General features: G+C 42.1%; 2 protein-coding genes across 10 annotated transcripts in view; one reads left to right on the top strand and one right to left on the bottom strand.

Annotated features, from left to right (window-relative positions):
* Window positions 1-5082, top strand: part of TBC1D8 (TBC1 domain family member 8) — a 104117-nt gene extending 99035 nt beyond the window's left edge. For all 8 annotated transcript variants that reach the window (XM_059406278.1, XM_059406277.1, XM_059406276.1 and 5 more), the window contains 3 exons: window positions 1684-1773; window positions 2176-2273; window positions 3995-5082. In XM_059406278.1, coding sequence (XP_059262261.1) covers window positions 1684-1773; window positions 2176-2273; window positions 3995-4456 — 650 coding nt within the window. In that variant the 3' untranslated portion in view covers window positions 4457-5082. The remainder of the gene's footprint in view (window positions 1-1683; window positions 1774-2175; window positions 2274-3994) is intronic.
* Window positions 5083-6034: 952 nt separating this feature from the next.
* RPL31 (ribosomal protein L31) lies at window positions 6035-14713 on the bottom strand. 2 transcript variants are annotated; one of them, XM_059407854.1, is made up of 5 exons: window positions 14606-14713; window positions 14094-14200; window positions 7903-8028; window positions 6424-6536; window positions 6035-6115 (listed from the first exon to the last, which is right to left on the bottom strand). In XM_059407854.1, exons 2-5 carry the CDS (start codon window positions 14198-14200, stop codon window positions 6084-6086), a joined length of 378 nt encoding a protein of 125 aa, XP_059263837.1. In that variant the 5' UTR covers window positions 14606-14713; the 3' UTR covers window positions 6035-6083. The 2 variants fall into 2 exon arrangements, with proteins under 2 accessions (XP_059263837.1, XP_059263836.1); XM_059407853.1 differs by lacking the exon at window positions 14606-14713 and adding an exon at window positions 14521-14603.
* Between the last annotated feature and the right edge of the window lie 2357 nt (window positions 14714-17070).

The raw sequence follows: 17070 nt of genomic DNA, 5'->3' as shown, positions 1-17070 counted from the left end.
TTTTTTATTCTTTCATACTGTTTTCCACAGTGGCTGGATATTTGCTTTCCCACCAACTGTGCACAAGGGTTCCTTGAAAAGTGTGCTGCTCTGTGGTTGGCCTTTCTCAACACTTGCTCTCCACTTGAAATAACCATTCCTCGCTATGCTCCCAAGAAAATTGGTTGTATTGGTTCTTCTGTTAGAGCATTTTGTTAGTGACTTGTGTATACATTTCATATTTCTGAGGCAGAGGGGCCCAGTATCCTCTTGACATCTAACAGTTATTACCTAAAAAACTGTTTTCATCATGACTGCCTCAACGACCACACAAGGCTTATAATTTGAGTGGATGCTCACATGTGCCAATGTGTATAAGTTTTATACAAGGTTGGTAAAATGACTTAATATCAGTTACAGAAAAACCCCAAAATTCCACAAACAGCTCCTACCCACTGAACGCAGGAAACCTATCTCCCAAATATGAAGATCAGCTTCTCAAGGCTTTGGTGCCATCTTGGGGATATTTGTTGAATTACAGCTGATTTATTAGTAAATATGAAGATCCTGAGTCTGTAATACTTTGTAATTGTTATTGTTATTTATAAGAGCTTTTTGATCTATAATTCACACATCATACAGTACATTCATTTAAAATATACACAACTCAATGATTTTATCTTTAGTTATATGACCGTCATAGTTTTAGACATTTTCATCACCCTAAAAAGGTCTATACCCTTTGGCTTTTGCTCCCAATCCACCCATTTTGCCCTGCTTTCCTTTTTTATAGAATTGCCTATTTTTGGATATTCCTTATAAATGAAATAATGCAGTGTGCCATTTTGTGTCATGCTCCCGAGTCTCCAGGGCTCATCCATGTTGTAGCATGTCCCAGTGCTTATTCCTTTTATAACTGCATTTGATAGTCCATTTGATAGGTATGCCCTAATCTATCAGTCAGTCGGACACTTGGGTTTGTTGCCACTTCATGGCCCTTGTGAACAATGCTCCTATAAATATTTGTGTACAAGTTTCTGAGTTGGGTATGTTTTCATTTCCCTTTGGTAGTATGTTAGAGTGGAATTCTGGGTCAAATGATAACTACGCTTAACTTTTTAACAAACTGCCATACTTTTTTTTCAAAATGGCTATGCCATTTTATATTATCAGCAATATAATGCTCTGTTTTTGTATATTTCAAGAAAACTTGTAACGATACAATGCTTTGGATTCAGTAATTCTTTTTCAATTTTTGTTGGAAAACTATTAAATATGCAGTATGTGCTCACTGTAGAAAAATATGCCATGAAATTGAAAATTACCCCATCATCCAGGAATCTAGTTGTACATTTATTTCTAGAATTTATATGTATATACATACATTTATCTTAAGATTTAGGAAAGGATTTTACTATCTTTATCCAGGTCATTATTGGCAGTGTCCTATGATTCTGTATTTCATTAATTAAAACAGTACCTACATAAAGCCGGAAAAAAGGCATTATCTGGTCTATAAGATGTTTTCTTTACTCTTTGTATAGACAGTGCTTGGTGTATGCCTGGGTTCACAGTCTCTGCAACCCACAGGCTGCTGGCTTAGCCCTTCTTTGGTCCTTTCTTACATAAGAAACTAAATTACTGAGTTTGGGTTAAATAAGATGAAATAATTTGTTCCATGTAACTTTTTTTTTTTTTTTAAAGCACTCACTGAAAATGATCGAGACAGCCAGTCCCCATTAAAGAATCCTCTATTGTCAACGTCAAGACCCCTAGTTTTTGGGAAGTCAAATGGTATGTACCTCTCTTCATTATCTTGCAGCAGGCACACATTGCAATCATTGACAATTTCACAGCTCTTAGAAGCAGACTTAACCTAGTCAACAGCCCATTGCTTTCAGAGGCTAGAAACCTTTCAAGTTATAGTATACTGGGTGACTGCCCCTTGACCCTACCACCATGTTTGTTCCTCTTGCTTAGGGTTTCAAGGATTCTCTTGTAGTGAGAAGTCATCCAGCCACCACACTCTATTCATGGTCAGTCGTAAAACAAATTGTTACCAATGTAATCTCTATTTTCAGCTTGTGTATGAAATTTGGTGGGATTCCTCCCATACGACCCAGTTCTAAAGTTGTTCTTTTTTTGCTTTAACTGAATTTTAGCCTAAAGTATATATTGTGTTTCCTGTGTCTCCAGGTGATGCAACTGATTACCAGAAACAGTTGAAGCAAATGATTAAGGATTTAGCCAAAGAAAAAGATAAAACTGAGAAAGAGTTGCCCAAAATGAGCCAGGTATGGACTTAGGTGCAGAGATAACTGTTGTGCCAAGTGATTTGTTCAGAGGCGAGCTTGATAAAGTTAAGCTGGGCCCCTCAACCTCTAAAGCAATAATCAAACGATCTTGTACAACTTCCAGGAGCTGAATGTTGTGATTACAAGGGAAATACTTGAATTGTGATTCGTTCAGATACACGAGATATTCTAAACTCTTCACAAAGGGCAGCTGTGCCATATCCTATCTTTCAAGTATTTATATCCTACTCATCCTATATTCACCTAGGTTGCAATGAAGATTTACTGCTTAGAGGTGATAGCTTTTGGGGGTGAAGGGTACTGAGGACACAGCATTCTTCCCTTAGAAGGGATTACTATTCTCTCTTCAGTTTCTTAAAAATCATTGGTACCATAATATACAGTACTGGCAAAGCTCTTTGAAACCTTTGAACAGTATCTAGACTATATTTAAGTGCCCTGATGGTGCTACGTTTTTGTTTTGTTTTTTAAAAGATTTTACTTATTTATTTGATAGAGATCACAAGTAGGCAGAGAGGCAGGTAGAGACAGAGGCAGGCAGAGAGAGGAGGAAGATTCCCTGCTGAACAGCGAGCCTGACGATGTGGGGTTGTATCCCAGGACTGTGAGATCATGACTTGAGCCAAAGGCAGAGGCTTTAACCCACTGAGCCACCCAGGTGCCCCTGATGCTAGGTTTTTATTTGAAAAAGATTACCCCCAAAGTTTGTGGAATGTAGGATCCAAGTTGGAAATGGTCCTTTATTCAAGGATTTCATTCTGTTTGCTGCTAATGTGTACTGTGAGCCTTCAAGAGTGGAATTTAGCAATGCAGTGTTTCTTGGGTCTTTTTTGACCACAGTACATGTGGCCTTAACACCCTCCTGAAATTTTCAAGTGTTGGGAAGTTTCAAATTTTCATGCTATCTCTTGGATATAGTCACATTTCAAAGCTGCTGGTCAGTTATGCCCCAATTAAAAGAAAAAAAAAAGTCAAATCTAATCTCATCCCCCAGAGTCACCAGTACAAATATTTTGATATATGTGATACCAGTTTTTGCTATAAACAAAAAATAGGCTGTCTTAACACCTTGCTTTCATTTACTTCAAAATCATGGAGAGATCTCCTATAACTCCGTTCTCAACCATGACCCTATTCCCAGCATATACAGCTAAATCCCACTGGAAGTGTCTTCCATCGCATTACATATGGAATTCTCCAATTGAGCAGCAGTGTGGATACAACTTGGAAATGCATCAGGCACCACTGTTTTCATTATTTCACTTTACAGTTTTTAGTTACCCCATCGTATTCCTATCAGATGAAAAAGCTCTAATTTAGTCAGTCACAGTATTAAGCTATTTCCAACTTTTTTCTATTGTAAATCCAAGATTAAAGATCATTATAAACAAATATCCACAGCTTCTGGATCCCTCTCTACAGACTGATTTGTAAGATTAAAGGGTGCCCATGTCCTCTAGGATGCACACCTTTCTGAATAGTTGCTGTATAGACAAAGAGCCCACTTCTGAGTGTGTGGTGAAAGTCCTGGAGTCACTGTTAGTAGTCTGTTCTCCGAGTAGAAGGGCTAAACTACCTTTCCTTATAATCTGCTTCTAATGGTATGATGTGGTTTTCTCTAAGAATTTAGTATGAGTTCTAAAAAAAAATGCATTCTACTTCCATCCTGGTTATGCTGCCATATATACTTTTAATTCCAGAGAGAATTTATCCAGTTCTGTAAGACTCTGTACAGTATGTTTCATGAAGATCCAGAAGAAAATGACTTATATCAAGCCATTGCCACGGTAACCACTCTGCTGCTGCAGATCGGGGAAGTGGGGCAGCGAAGTAGCAGCTCTGGAAGCTGCTCCCAGGAATGTGGGGAGGAGCTGCAGGCTTCAGCTCTTTTTCCAGAGCAGGACTCGGTTTTTGCAGATGCCAGCCCGGGGAGAACTACCCAGGACTCCCAGACATTTCCTGAAGAGGCAGAAGGGGACTGGACTGTGTCCCTTGAACATATTTTAGCTTCACTTCTGACTGAACAGTCACTAGTCAACTTTTTTGAAAAGCCACTGGATATTAAGTCCAAACTTGAAAATGCCAAGATCAATCAGTACAGTCTCAAAACTCTGGAAATGAGCCGCCAGTCACAACCTGAACTCAAGCTGGGTAACCTGTAGCAAGAGAGCAGTTTGTGGAGGGGAGTCTGCCATACCAAAGCACGGAACAGTTTTGTGGGTTGTCAGCCCTAAAATCCAGAGTTTAGTCGAAATCATTCTGAGTGTATTTTACACAAGTTGGGTATCTGGATAAACAACCTGACAGTCACAGCTGTGGCCAGGGGAATTGATGCAACACTCAAGCATCTCTATTTATTTTTTGAGAATTACTAGTTGGATATTACCAGAGCTATAGGGTATCCATACCTTATTCCCCTGATGCTGTGACTTGCAAATTTCACTTTTATCAGATTTGCTGAGATTTCAGGGCACTTCTGCTGTGATGCTAGTATGATTTCATTCTCAGATGGAATAGAAGAGTCAGATGTATACTAAACCAGACAAAAGCTCTCATTTTTCACTTGGATAATGGGAGAGGTCACATATCAAGTTCACTTTGAAGATCCAAGAGCCACTCTCTGTGCAATTGTATTTGGCTTTTTTGCACTAATTTTGTTTCAATGCTGGTAATTGAAACCATTTTAATATATTTGGTTGTATTCACTTTGTCCTTCCAAAAATGTGTACAAACACCATGCTTTCAATGTTGGCCTCCAAGTTTTTTAATAAAGAAATTTTTATATTGACTTGGTTCTTGCTTATAATTTATACTTGTGTCTAGAAGGGTCTCTTGCCACTCCCTTGTCTGTTCTCCCTGAGCTGTGCTATACACTGTAGGTGGTCCTCAACCCCCACTATGCTTATGTACCACCCTCACCCCCGGGGCTTCAAAGAGGGACGGACCTCTCCAGCAGCATTCAGTATATTGAGGTATAAGCACTAAAGAAATCTAATCCTTGTGACACTTTGCTTTCAGGCTGAATTTAGCTGATTTTCCCCCCTCTGTGATTCAGATCCATATAAATTGGGATTAAAAACACTTCAGGGGCCATTACAAAAAGGTAAGCTGTACATATAGTATGAATTGTACACCTAAGCCATAATCTGGTTACCCATCAAAAAATCAGACTATTCTATACCTTTAGACAAGCATACTTAATACAAACAGCTTAGGGATATACTACCAAATATTATTTCATTAAATCTATCAATTCCATCACTTCAGTATTTCGAATGTGAACAGTGGCCAATGCTAATTGAGTTCTAGATGCCAGTCTCTAGAAAAACGTTCCCTAGCATTAACAGTATACCTCCAATGTCCCAGATACCTAAAATGTTTTCTCAGGCCAGGCGGCACTTCCATAACACCTTCAAAAACCTACTTAGGCTCTACCCAAATGCTCAGAAACCCCAGGGGCTGGGGAGAAGGGGCACAGGCATGCCATTTAGGAGAAGCTCTCCAAATGATCCTATGTAATTGGGAACTGCAGAGATCTTACAGTTGACTCTTGTACTACATGAGGGTCCACTTATATGTGGATTTTTTGGGGGGGGGGGGGGGTGTAGAGTAAATATATTTTCTCATGATTTAATATTTTTTTTCTCTAACTTTACCGGTAAATTTTGGGTAGTTGACTATGTGGGAATCCGCGCCTCTAATCTCTAAGCTCTTAAAGAGTCAACTGTAGACTATAAAAGGAAAATCAGAACAGAAAGCAGTTTTATACCTTTATTTGACAATCAGCGATTAGTTTTCATCCACATTAACTGTCTGTAGATCTGCAAAAGAAGAGACGGCCAGTCAACTTCCATACCACACTTCATGCCTGAACATTGCAAAAAATGTTTCAGCTAGTATTTTGGGAACTTTTTACAATCCAAATATCAACCTGTTTTGTATCCTCCTCCACTTCTCCTCGCTGTGACACAAAGGTTTATTGATTATGCCTGTTAGCCATTTCCTTATTAAAAGGATGCTGGGCATACAGAAGCACAATTAAGTATTTAGGATATATAATTTGGGTTTTCAAAGGGGTAAGGATGGCTTTTTTAATCCAAACAGCTTTGCAGGATGGAGTAAAACTTACTTTTGAAAGTGGTGACAGGTACATAGGTGACCAGTGTGTAGAGCTTGTTTGGAGAATCTTCATCCTCGTTACGTTTTCTGGACAACCGCACACGGATGCGGTACGGAACGTTCCTAATAAAAATATGAATGTGCCACTAAAGTCAATGTCTCCTATCAAGAAAACAGCTGCCAACAGTATTGACAGCTCCTAGCCCCCCGTCTGTAACATGCTTCTAATGCTCTGTCCTGAATCTGAATCTGCTCAAGCACTACAGGTCCAGTCCCCTGGAAAATATACAGAGCCACAGATGGATGTTAAATGCTACCATCTCAGGATGTACACCTGTCTCAGCAGACAGCAACCGCTGATAATCTATGAAGAAACATGGGCCCAAACATGCTAGGTCTTTCTCCTCTTTCCACCAGTACCCCCATTTTTGTTAGGGGATTTGTCTATGATCAGTGCTGATTTGCAGAAACACCACTCTGCAGGCTACATTCAATACAGAAGACTAAAGACTGCTCAGTTACGCTACCTTATACACACAAGCCTCTCCTCTCACTCAACCACAGTGGCATTATTGTGGCCTATCTTCTTATATTGGTCTGAGGACACAAAGCGTTCCAAAACTTAAGAGGACTCCTTTTGGCTTTTGTGACACCACTCCCCACCTCCCCCATCATCTTAAGGGACCTCGTTGGCTACTCCTTTATCAAACACTCCTCTGTGTGAATGCTCAATGCCAGCACGGTAAAGCTGAATCTCAGACTCCTCTCACCCTACTGATGAAATACTACACAGATGCAGACAGTTCCACCAGCCTCCTAAATCACCCAGGTCTACTCTAGCACTTTACATCATCCTCCACAGCAAAAACCACACCCCTGCTTGTAAGCAGGACTTCTCAACCTTGACACTATTGACAACTGGGCTGGGATATATAGCAAAGCCCCTGACCTGTGGCAATCCCCAGAAATGACACCAAAAACACCCCCTAGGGGAGGGTGGGCAAAACTGCCTACTGTTAAAAAACAAAACAAAACAAAACACTGTGCCAATGATTTCCCATTTTGTCTAGAGATCAATCCAATCTCTTTGCCATGACCTACAAGATGCCACATGGTCTATCTCCTAACTCTATCCTCACTGACTGTTCAAATCTTATTCTACTTTCACCAACCTGTTATTCTACTCTACCTTCTCTACTTTCACCAACATGTTCCCAGCTCACACCAAGTCTGTTCTCTGTGCAATGTTCTTACGCAACACTCACACTGCTGGCTCCGCCATCATCTGGGTCTCCGTTCCAATACCACGTCAAAGGGCTTTCCTGCAGATGCTACCCCACCCTTTGAAGCCATCATCACATTTTAAAGAAATACTTCCATAGGCATTAGCTAATTACTGAACTTACACAGATTGTAGAATTGGTTAAAAGCTAGTGTAATTATAAAAAAGTTTTATAAAAAAAAATTATGTAACATATAGCTTTAGCACCTTATTCCTTTGGCCCAGACAGCTTTGTTGAGCCTTGTGTCAATGCGCACATCTGGAGTTCCCATCTCCTTCATGGCAAATTTCCGGATCTCTTTGAGTGCCCGAGGGGCACGCTTCTTGAAACCCCTGAGAGTCAAAGTAAAAAAATGAATTAAATAAAATATGTAACATGCTCTGTCCTATTTTCATAAAACAAAATCTAAGCCAAACCTTAAATAGGAATAATCCCTTTTACACCACAGTATAATGCCCAGCAGCCAGTATTAATACTAGGGACATAGAAAATGCACAATCCACTTTTAGTGATGTGGGAAAGAAGCTCTGTAGTTGATCCTAAGAAATGCTAATGATTGGATATGCTTGAACATAAAACATACATACTATGAAAGTGTCTTCACTTCAAAATACTGTTACATCTTAAGAGATGGCAAGTTTTTGAGCATCATTCAATACTCATTCAAAGGTTCATCATTAACTTGGTCTTGGCTTAAAGAATAGGGGTGAGCCTAACATTGTACACATTTCCTCTCAACAAGAGTTAATGCAATGAAGCTCTTGGCATGTGTCAGCACGTCATTAATTCATGTCTGTTCCAACTCTTAAGTACTTGTTGTTTTACATGAGGGTACATAAAGTAATTTGAATTTCATGTTTTTAGTTAAACAATGTGAAAAAGCAACAAATTCACTATAGGCTTCAACCATTTGGACAAGTGATGGCTATTTCTTGGGATGTGGGGAAAGACCCCGGTCTAAAAAGGTGTCCTACCACCTAAGACTGTGAAGGTCAAAGAAGGGGCCAAGTCAACCTTTCATCTCTGTAACCCAATGTGGGGCCTGGCACATACTAGGTACTCTACTTTTGTTAGGTGGAGTGAATTTTATGAAATCCAATGTAAGTAACACACAGAGCATGTTAGAGTTAAATCTGCTCTAAAACTTTCAGTGACTTCACATGTTTATGAAAGATGACTGCCTTCCCACCCCACTCCACCTCTTCTTAGCCTCCCATTCCCTTTGCTCTACCCTCAACCTCCTTGCTATTTCTAGAACCTGTCAAGCAAACTCAGTTCATTCACTTAAACACTTGACCATCTAGAAATAAAAGGTGCCTGAAATAATAGCAGTAGGTCCAACAGACAAAATCCAATTATTCAGGTAGCTCATGTAGGTGATACATGGAATGTATGAGACAGTAGCAAGTACTACAGAGAAAAATAAACCAGGGGAAGAGAGAGAGGGAGCATCAGGGAAAGGGAATGCAGGTTTAAATAAATGGCCAAGATGATACTGGAGTCAAGATGTGCAGATCATGAGAGCAGCCATTTAGGCATCTGTGAGAAAAGCATTCAGGCAGAAGGAAAGAGTAAAAATAAAACCAGCTATCCTGAATCAGGTACATGCCTGGTATGATTTCAAAGTAAGTAGCCAGCTTGTGGAATCAGAGCAAGAAGTTGGGCTTCTAGAATCTGAATAAGATGGGAAGCCGGGAGGGTTTGAAAATGGACCAGGTGTTTGAGGGTGAAGGAGGGAACCAGGAGCAGGGAGCTGCTAACTCTTAACAATTCAAGTGAGACAGAACGGTAGTGGGACCAGTGCGATTGGTAAAACTGGAAGGGAGAGCCAACAGGACACACTCACTTGACAATGACTAACACAGGGAAAGCCTCAAGTGTTGGGAAAGTCAGGGATAAAGATGAACGCTAGGAGTTTGGTGTGTGATGCCTAAATACCCAAATGAACAGTAGTTTTATGTTTGAGGCCTTAAGACTACTTATTATTACCAAGCATAGATGGAAGAGTCCCAGGATTCATCAACATTAACAGAATGTTGGAAAGAGGATCAAGAGGATGTGAGGGTGGGCACCTGGGTGGCACAGTCAGTTAAGCATCCGATTCTTACTTTTGGCTCAGGTCATGAGATGGAGCCCCGCACTGGGCTCCATGCTCAGGATGGAGTCTGCTTATCATTCTTTCTCCCTTTGCACTCCCCCTACCCCCACCCCGCTTGCTCTCTTTCAAGTAAATAAATCTTTAAAAAGAGGACATGAGGAAGAACCACAAAGTCAGCAGCTAGAGGAGCAATAAGAAAAGCATAATACTGTGGACTCTTTGGAAGTAAAATGAATAGAACATTTCCACAGAAAAATAAAGAATAAACTATCAATTGTTACCTATCACGGAGGACTAAGAAATGGCCAAAGGATTCAGGTCTTCACCTGGGGGTTTTATAATAAAGCACAAAGTGCCTGAAAAACTTGTTTCACACCTACACTTTTCAAACGTCCCATCATCTGTGTGGACTTTAAAACAGCACGCCACTTCACCCAGTGACTGACGTTCTGCCTGGCACTTTTTACCATTTCGTTTCTAAATTTCCTACTAAGTAAACTAGAAAGATAGGGTCTTCAATTTCCTGATCAATCTGCAAAGAGTCCAGGACTGTGCCTAATACTCAATTAAGTGCTTGATATGTTCCCTATACTAAGGAAGGAAACGTGGTTACTCCCTAGCAGCATTAATGCACAAAGGCACAGGATTTTTGGCCCAGAAGCCATCCTCAGGGACCCCAGGTGAGACACCGCACACAATGTTCCTTGGCTCACACATGGAAATGCAGTCAAGTACCAGGCCCAATGCGGGTACTACCACATATTTAAATCCCTCATAAAATTAGCTTTCCTAGGGCACCTGGGTAGCTCAGTGGATCAAGTCTCTGCCTTCAGCTCAGGTCATGATCTCAGGGTCCTGGGATCAAGTCCTGCATAGGGCTCTCTCTGCTTGACGGAAGTCTGCTTCCTCCTCTCTCTCTCTGCCTGTCTCTTTGCCTACCTGTGATCTCTGTCTGTCAAATAAATAAATAAATCTTCAAAAAAAAAAAAAAAATTTTTCCTGAGATAAGAGAATGCCCAGTATAGGGCAAGAAATTTTGTTCCACCCTTGGGTGCCTCAACAGACTGTTTTGCTGTGTAACATTTGCTATTAAAAACACCAATAACCACATCAAAACACTACCCTTCCATGAGACTGAAGAAGTTGCTGCAATGGCACTGTTCACAAAAGAAATCCAGGGCTGCCAATAACCCCCCTTATGCACAATCTTTCTACGGTGGCTCCCACTATTAATTCTCAAACAGTGACTATCTCAGGAGTCCAGTTAGAGTGAATGAAAAAACTAAAATATTCTGTATTCCATCTGTTAAATAAACATTCTCCCTCATGCATTCATAATATTAACGTAAGTGACCCCATCAATCACTAGTGAAGAGTCTACTTCAGGAAAACAACAAAGAAAAATTTAAAGGTATTGGTTTGCCTCGACTAAACTAAAATCATCTCCCTTAGCTAAAAGCCTTGGAAGGCATGGCTTGGAATTCCAGGCTAGTAAGGAAAGAGAACAAAAATCTCTCAGACTCTTCAAATTCCTTCCCGGGGCCTCTACTGATTTGCACGCCCCCAGGAATTACATTACAGCAGGTATCAGGATCTCCCTGCTCAGAGGATTCAGAGGCTGACTGGCCTTGAATGGAACACCAGAAAGGGAAGTCACTTTGATTCTTGAACTGGATGCCATTTACAAAAACTTGCCACAGGAGTGCTGGCATCCTACAAAGAGAGATTCGTGGCTTTGGTCATTTACTTCTGAACTACCTGCATTTTCTGAGAAAGACCTCACAGAAGAAAACATGACAGACTTCCAAGTGTTTCAAAGAAAGACAGAACAAATGTCCCTCCCCATCACCTTTCAAGTCCACTGCTATTTAAGATCTATTCAGTGAAAGAAAAGGGATATGATATCCCTTATCTGAATATGTATTTACTATTGGCAAACTGTACGTTCAGCGTTACAGCACTCACCATATCATGTATCTTCCCCAATGTCCATAACCCAACTACCCTCTCTCCCCCCCTCCCCCGGCAACCCTCAGTTTGTTTTGTGAGATTAAGAGTCTTCTATGGTTTGTCTCCCTCCTGATTCCATCTTATTTCATTATTTCCTTCCCTACCCCTCAAACCCTCCACTTTGCCTCTCAACTTCCTCGTATCAGGGAGATATGATAATTGTCTAAGAAACTTATTTCTAATGACTTAGTGGTACTCTGGGGGTCCTCTCTATTGTTGATTCTGGTCCTGATGTTCCAGTGTGCAAGAATGTGACTGGAAGAGGAATGATGAAGGCGAATTCTGTAGGTATACCGTGGAGTACTGTACTTCTCACTGAACAGAGATATATGCATACAAAATTAGGAGATGGGAAGCAGGGTTACCAATTGGCCAGGTCTCATTACTTTCCTCCGGGCCAATTACTACCAAATTCTCCAGCTGAAGAGGTTTGGGGGACAAAAATGTCCAGTTAGGGACTTTGCTTCCAGCCACGGACAGTTTGAAGACAATATTAGCCAGAACACAGGGATGTTCCTGTCTTGTTTCTGCACACACTTAGGCCTTCCCCAAAGCTCATTACCAACTCGCAAATCTACTTAGAACCACCCCTCAGCCCTGGTACATGACTTTCAGGGGGCCAAGTTAAACCAATCTCAACCTCACTCCAGGTTTCTGGTTTCTAGATTGTCAGTCATATGTTACCATTTTACAGAATGGTTGTTAAGGAGACCAGAATTTGTGTGGGTCTTACTTTAACCAGTTAAAAAGATTCCCCGCCCCCCCAAAGGCGTGGACTGTAATTTAGCCCACGAATTTCACTAACATTTTCCTCTATTACTGTGAGGAGCTTAATATCGAAATTCTAACTTTAGACACTCGGTCCTTAAGAGCAGGACTTTTGGCAAGCGACAAAAATAAGGGGCTCCAATGTGAAAGTCTACAGGCAGTTCAATTAAAAAATTTGGTCTTGATTCTGAAGTTCTATTTTTAACCTGACCAGCTGTTTGGCTGGACTGCTATAGCTAACATGCTAACCAAAATTTGTGTTCAGGCACTAACAGGCTCCACATTAGTATGTTGTCTTATTTTAACTTTGAGAAAGATTGCCAATGAACTACAGCACAGAAAGCAGATGAGACTTAAAAGCCAAACAACTTCCCAACTTATTTCAATGTTGTTTTTATGTAAAGATCAGTGTAAAAATACTACCTCAATGCCTGAGAATCTAGACGAGTCACCTTCTCATTTCAATTCTGTATTGCTTTTGGGGTCTTTTATCTATGGAAACACTTTGTGAACTTTAGAATTAAGGAAAAATTACTTAAAAGTCCAAGTTGAGACTGGAGAATCCTATCCAGTTAGAACCTTGGCAGAACTACTTGAGAAAGTTTTTGCAAACTGGGGCTATAGATTCTGAACCAAAGTAATTCTTTTTTAGCTTAAGATTACTCTTTCTTTACAAGAATGTAGTGAAGTCAAATAGGAAATATACATATGTGCTATGGGGGGAAATGGGCTTGCTTGTGGATATAGGTTTTAAAAATTAGTATTCTACCTTTAAAAAATAAACAGTATTCAAGAAAAGATTTGGTCTTCATTCAGTAAGCATATATGCAGAAGGGAGACAACTCACTAAGCTTAAGGACTGAAAACCAAACCCTAGACAAAAACACCAAAACGACAACACTCAAAATCATTCTCAATATTCTCGTACATCACAAATCCAAAATAGCCATGTGTCCTTTGCACAAACATTGCCCTATAACTCCACTGACACATTCTCTAACAACACTCTGTTTTTCTAGTATTACCACTCTACCAGTACTAGTACGTATTTGTGTGGGGGTCAGGATCTAAGATATAAAATAATCTTTAATTGTTCACTTTCTGGGCTGGACACAGCTTTTTAGTTAATATGTTAGCTTTACTGGGTCTAGAGACATTTTCACAAGCTTGCTTTCCTTCCTTTACACGTCTTTTACCCTTTAGCCCGGCCAGGTTCACTCAGTTTACAAATCACCAAGTGAAATGTTTTTACCATCACCTACTTCCCCTCAACTGGCTCTCCCAGAAACCATTATTCAATCTCGTGTTTCCAGCCTTTACCCTCCGAGGATTACACACTAAAACCTTATAAACCTTAAACAGGGGCCATGGAATACAGATTTGGGTTTCCAAAGGAAAAATAACCGATTTCAACACCATCTGGCTTTTCGACAACTAGACAGACCTCCGAGCGACAACCAGACGCATGAGCTCGGGTCCCCCGACCTGCAAGGCACCGGGCCCGACTGCAGGGATACTCACACTCCATGGATGCGCTTGTGAATGTTGATGGTGTATTCTCTGGTCACTACCTCGTTGATGGCAGAACGGCCCTTCTTCTTCTCGCCACCCTTCTTCGCGGGAGCCATCTAAACCCAGCGACAAGGAAGTTCAGAGCAGAGCGGGACCAGCACAAGCCAAGTCCTCCCTCCCGAGCCCGGCCTCACGCTGCCACCCTCGGGGCGCGTCCAGGTGCAGAGGGTTCGGCCAGGCATCTGAAGCCCCAGGTATGGGCAAAAGCCAAGCCGGTCACCCACCGGCCAAAGCACCCGCGCCCCTCAGCTGCTCCCGCCCCGGAAACTCCTGCAGGCTCGGCTCCCCTAAGCCTGGCCAGTCTCTCAGGCTACCGGAGCCCCTCAACAGCGCAGATTCCCGAACCCCCGGAACGCGGAGTTCCGGGCCGGCCTACGAGAAATCTCGCTGTCCCGGTCAGCACAATCCCGAGCGAGGATGGAACCAGATTCCTAAAGCCAGGACGCATCACCCATACTTACTCTGCCGGGCCCGGGATGGAAAGGAAGAGCGCGAGGTATTGTGGGAGAGGGAAAGAAGCGTCACAAGTACAGCTTCCGGGTCGCGTATTGGCGCTTGGAAGCGGAGAAGACGCTGAGACGTAGGCGGCATGCGCCGGGGGAAAAGAGAGCGCACCTCGGGGGCGGGGCCAGGGCCATGCGGCTGCGCACTCCGGCCGCATTCTCGGCACCCGGCTTCTAGCCCCTTAGTTCTCTCCGTGCAGCAAAGGCGCTGCTGGTTCTTTCGCCTCTTTCCCTAAACCTTCGGAAAATATGAGAGGCCCACAGCTGGGTGGGAACAGGGCCAGGAAAGGAAGGCACTCTTTTGTTTTCCCTTTTCTGTCATTGATTTGGCCACCGTTTGCTGAACCTGAGTGCGGTGCCGTGCCTGGCTAGCGGTCTCGGAGAAGTCGGTCTCGAGACTGCTGCCGCCTTGGCAGGTCTCGCTTTGAGGAGGGGTGCTGCTGAACGCGAGTGCTTACTGTCCCGGACCGTGGAGCCACCCGAGGGTCATGTCCCGCCCGATGCAGGGGTGGGTCGGGGTGCAGAAAGCAGGGAGGTTTGTGCTGCGCTGGAAGGATGGGCAGGAGGTAGCCAGGCAGAGAAGTGGTGGAGCAAGGCAGGTGAATGTTCTGAAGCACTACGGCTTCCTAGACTCTAGGCCGGGAGGTGAGATAGTGTGGGGCCTTACTCGAGAGTTTGAGTATTACAGGTAAAATGAATCACTGAAATTGTCAGGAGGGCACTGCCACGATCAAATTTGTTTTAAAGTCAATTCAGTAACACTGAAGAATAGATTAGGAGCAGAGGGGCAGGATAGTAGCAAGGAAACTTGTAGAAAGAAACCACATACTAGAGACAAATAAGGAGGATCTGAATTAAGGCAGTTGCAGCAGGATTAGAAAGAAGCAACCTGATTTTATAGTTAATAGAGGATTTGGAGAGAGAAGACCAGTTTTGAGAAGACTCTACATGTAAGCGGTGTGGGAGCAGAGGATGAAGATATTAGTAACCTGCCATTAGAGCAGTAGGAAAAGCTTTATTTTGAAATATTCTAAGGCAGAAGGAAGCCAGAGTGATTAACAGGTTCTACATGCTACAGAGTTCAAGTAAGGCAAATATTGAGATGGACCCACTAGATTCTCCAGACAGGAGAGAATCAGTGATATCAGTAAGTTTCACTCCTGGAACAATTGGGAGTGGGAAGGAGTCAAATGAGGACAGAGTGAAGAGTATGGGGTTGGAATGCTTGCCACCTATACTGTCTCCTGGGGCATAAAGCCATGCTGAGGGAGGGGAACAAAAGGCAGGAGACCCAGGGAAGCATGAAGCAGTCATGTTGTACAAGTAGCTTAGGTATCTGAGAGATGACAGGGAGATCTGAGGAGGTGCTGAGAGGGATTGTTCTGGAGCTTCTGAGAGACCTAATAACAATGTCACCAATGTGGGGATTCTAAGACAGTCACTTGGACCCATTCCTTCTTTATTCTTGATGAACTCCCTTACTTCAGAGGAGTGCACCATTTAGTGGCTTAACACAGGGAAGGATGAGAGCTAAAGTTTTTGAGCCCTCACATAGCTGAAAGTTTTCATTCAACCCTTAAATTCATTAATACTTTCACTTGTATGGAATTTCAGGTTGAAAATAATTTCTTCCCTGTGTTTTGAAGGCATTCTTCATTGTCTTCTTTCAGTGTGGTTGTTGAGACGTCATGTGTCATCCTTTGTGATATGTTTTATTTTCTCGGAAACACTTAAGGATCTTCTTATATCTTGAAAGTTGTTAAATTTCAAGCAAATAGACCCCTCTACTGGAAATTGACAAAATCTCCCTTTCAGCTCTCAACTTTTGCTTTAAGTAAATAAAATAATAATAATAATAATAAATATTAAATGAACAAATTAAATAATAAAAGCCATTTGGTTTGAAGGGCTGATAACCACCAGACTTGTTTCAGTCTAGCCTCACGGTTCAGGCCAGTCCAACTGCTAGCCTCCCACAGACCAAAACCTATAATATGAACTTTGTGTCTTTTGCAAGTCTCCAGTATTTGTTAGCTGGGCTTCTTGCCTGGTTACCAGGGAATTGTTAAAATGAGACAGGATGTGAATGCTACCCCATGGGGGCAGCAAGGAAGAAGACTCCGGTCTCAAGGGAGCAACAAGCCTTAAATGCTGGAAGGTCTTTGGAAAGATTTGGGGCTCAGCTTAATGGTCCAGTTGGACTTCTTCTGCAGAGCCACTGGAAGATTTTTAAGATGGAAGGGGTGTGGTGATGCAGAAGGGAGGCACTAAAAGGAGATGTGTTCAGTAGCAGTATTCCAAAACTTGTGTATTCCAGAGTTCGCGTTTCAACCCCTCCTCATGAGCCAAGACTTTGCAGTTTTCCAAAGAGAAGGTCATGGTTTTTCTGGAAACAAGACAGGGTTGCAAAACAACTTTTTAAT

The sequence above is a fragment of the Mustela nigripes genome, chromosome 7, assembly GCF_022355385.1.
Source record: "Mustela nigripes isolate SB6536 chromosome 7, MUSNIG.SB6536, whole genome shotgun sequence".
Classification (NCBI taxonomy): Eukaryota; Metazoa; Chordata; class Mammalia; order Carnivora; family Mustelidae; genus Mustela; species Mustela nigripes.
This window is presented reverse-complemented; position numbering and strand designations above follow the sequence as displayed.

Coding starts and splice junctions, on each gene's coding strand:
- RPL31 (XM_059407853.1), bottom strand. CDS start 14,592: ATGCGTCCTGGCTTTAGGAATCTGGTTCCATCCTCGCTCGGGATTGTG. Junction 8,029..14,093: donor CACAAGCGCATCCATGGAGT/GTGAGTATCCCT, acceptor TTTGACTCTCAG/GGGTTTCAAGAAGCGTGCCC. Junction 6,537..7,902: donor GTCTGGGCCAAAGGAATAAG/GTGCTAAAGCTA, acceptor TATTTTTATTAG/GAACGTTCCGTACCGCATCC.